At 43.7% G+C, this 2,926-nt stretch overlaps 1 protein-coding gene across 1 annotated transcript; it reads left to right on the top strand.

Annotated features, from left to right (window-relative positions):
* The first annotated feature begins 879 nt into the window (after positions 1 to 879).
* Positions 880 to 2,546, top strand: LOC117537073 (dexamethasone-induced Ras-related protein 1-like). Its single transcript, XM_034202249.1, is given in 6 exon segments — positions 880 to 915; positions 917 to 965; positions 968 to 1,050; positions 1,052 to 1,151; positions 1,578 to 1,871; positions 1,874 to 2,546. Coding segments are annotated over 6 exon segments (798 nt in total). The 3' UTR covers positions 2,110 to 2,546.
* Positions 2,547 to 2,926: the final 380 nt, after the last annotated feature.

Genomic DNA, 2,926 nt, shown 5'->3' with positions numbered 1-2,926 from the left:
GAACACACACAAACACACACGCACACACAATATATATAATAGGTATTTATTTCCTCTTACAAGTCGTGCCATTCATAGGGATAGAGTTGCACTGAGTGCCCCCTATTGGTCAATTCTATAACTGCAGCCTCTCAGCGCTCCTGTGTTGACATGAAGCTGCAGCACTCACTGAGGATGTGAATTTATCATAGGAATAAATACAAATGAATACACGAAGTAATCTGACTTTGCATGCATTTGTGGAGGACACAAAACGGTGGTATTTCTTAAAGTGCAAGTATGTTTTTTGGGTGTATTATTGTTGCATATGTTGTCATTTTTAATGCATGAGAATACACTGACAACAGTGTTCAGTACTGCTTGTTTTTTGGTTAAAACTATCTGGAAACCTATGTGTTCACTCAGGCAGAATTCACATCCGCTGTCGAGGTTTTGTATTCTGTAGAAAATGTCCAAAAAGTCTAAACACAGTGTCCCAATATGGCTAATTACCGGAAGAAGCATTAATAATTGACTTGGTAAACTTCCGTGGTAGTATTATTTAGCTTGTATGGGCACCCTGCCTCCTTCAGAGTTACAAAAACGCCCTGTTTTCGGCCTCTCTACTGGTCAATCTTTCCCAGTGGACCCGTCCTGCCTTCGTTAGAAATAACACACTGACGCACCAGTGTGAGATTGGTCCGCTTTTCCCAGCCACCTGAATGGAAGCTGAGCTGTGACGTACACAAGGGGGAGGAGCCTGGAAAATAGTTTAAATACAGGGCTCCAGTCAGGAGAAAGACAGAAACACTCAGCACAGCATCCAAGAGCATCCAAAGCAACGCTCTCCTGCCTTTTTACGCACAACTCTCCACGGGAAAAAAAGCAGATCAACCAACCATGATTAAGAAAATGTCTCCATCTGAGAGCGACTTTGGACATCCCAGCAAAGAACTGCTACAGGATGGTGATTTTGGGATCCACCAAAGTGGGAAAACGGCAATCGTGTCCCGTTTCCTGAACGCCAAGTTTGACGAGCAGTACACCCCGACCATCGAGGACTTTCACAGGAAAACTGTACAGCATCAAGGGGGACGTTTACCAGCTGGACATACTGGATACATCCGGGAACCATCCTTTCCCCGCCATGAGGAGACTATCCATACTCACAGGTAAATATCTCACTCTGGGTTTGCATGAAGAAATAAGAAAGAAATGTTGGAAAAGTACATGTGAAATGCTGCAGACATGAGATCTCTGTGCAATGAGTGCATGGCTGCAGCGTGCACGACTACATGTTATATTCTAGGGTTTTAAATCACACATTAATTTCTGTTCTGTTGTTTGTTGACACTATTTGTATTATTTCTTAGTTATAATATGGTGCATTGTTTTGAGGAGCTTAGGACTTATCATTTCAGGGATTTGTAGCCTTTCCTTTAGTCATTTTACATGCACAACAACTTTAAACACACTAGAGGAAAGAGGAGAACACTTGCCCATACACTGTAGCTACATGCATTTGACAGTAAAAGCCTTTGAATGTTTAAAAAAACGTGCATATTTTTAACCAAAGCATCCCTTTTTTCTTCCTCCAGGTGACGTGTTCATCCTTGTCTTCAGCCTGGACAACCGCGACTCCTTCCAGGAGGTTCAGCGGCTCAAGAAGCAGATCTTTGAGACCAAGTCATGCCTGAAGAACAAATCAAGGAGAACATCGACGTGCCCCCTGGTGATCTGCGGGAACAAAGGAGACCGGGATTTTTACCGGGAGGTGCAGCAGGAGGAGATCGAGCAGCTGGTGGCCGGGGACGAGAAGTGTGCATACTTCGAGATCTCAGCCAAGCGCAACGAGAACGTGGATAAGATGTTCCAGACTCTGTTCACTTTGGCCAACTACCTCACGAAATGAGCCCCGATCTGCACCGGAAAGTGTCCGTGCATCGTACTGCGACATTCTGCGCAGCAAGTCACTTAAAAAACAAGAAGATGAAGGACGCTGGAGAAGCGTTTGGGATGGTCAACCCGTGCGCGCGCAGACCCAGCGTGCACAGTGACCTCATGTACATTAAAGAGAAGGCGATAGGAGGCGGGCAGGGCAAGGACAAAGAGAGGTGTGTGATCAGTTAAGAGATGTGAAGACACACCATTTTGACACAGATATTTTGAAAGGAGAAGGAGCCGTGTGTGTGCGCGCTCACACTGACACGTGAGGTGTGGAGACGCCAGGGTGGCCGTGCGTAATGACGCAGCGCCGTCTCCAGAGACTTCAACTGGACAGTCTGCTTGAACTGCCACCACAAATGAACACAAACACTGTCCATGAGACATTTCTTGTTCTGTCAATCAGAGCCCAATGTGTGACGTGGCTTCGCCTCGTGAGACTCGTGTTTTGTTGACGCCATGCCTTGTACAGATGCCAGAGAGGAGAATCTTGGCTCAGGGGTGTTTTGGAGAAGGATACATAATGTTGTTTACATCTTATCATGTATTTTATAACGGCTAAGTAAACTTGAATGTTTCGTTGCAATCTGAGCTATTTTTTTAAATAGTGAATGTATATTTATTGTAAATATTTGCAAAGAAAATCTCAATATAATAAAAAAAAACATAAACTCAAACTCCTTTTGTATTGTTTCTCATTCCTTCTCTGACTGTGTTATGTGTTGTTGAAGTGTCCACACTCAGACACCCTGCCATGTTTATAGAGCATCAAATAATATCAATCTGTCAGCTTCCAGGCACATGTTTCATTGCTTTAAAACTGATGATCAAATCCCAAATGTGCAGAGTTTGCATTGATAACAAAAGCTGCAAAATCCACAAGCATCTTCAGACTAGATTAGAAGTTCATCACATCAGAATCCAGTTTATTGTCAAGTATCTTTTCAACTTCAATGAGTTTGATCTGGTGATGCATCACATTAGTGGTTCTCAAAACTGTGGT

The sequence above is a fragment of the Gymnodraco acuticeps genome, unplaced genomic scaffold (assembly GCF_902827175.1).
Source record: "Gymnodraco acuticeps unplaced genomic scaffold, fGymAcu1.1, whole genome shotgun sequence".
NCBI lineage: Eukaryota > Metazoa > Chordata > Actinopteri > Perciformes > Bathydraconidae > Gymnodraco > Gymnodraco acuticeps.
This window is presented reverse-complemented; position numbering and strand designations above follow the sequence as displayed.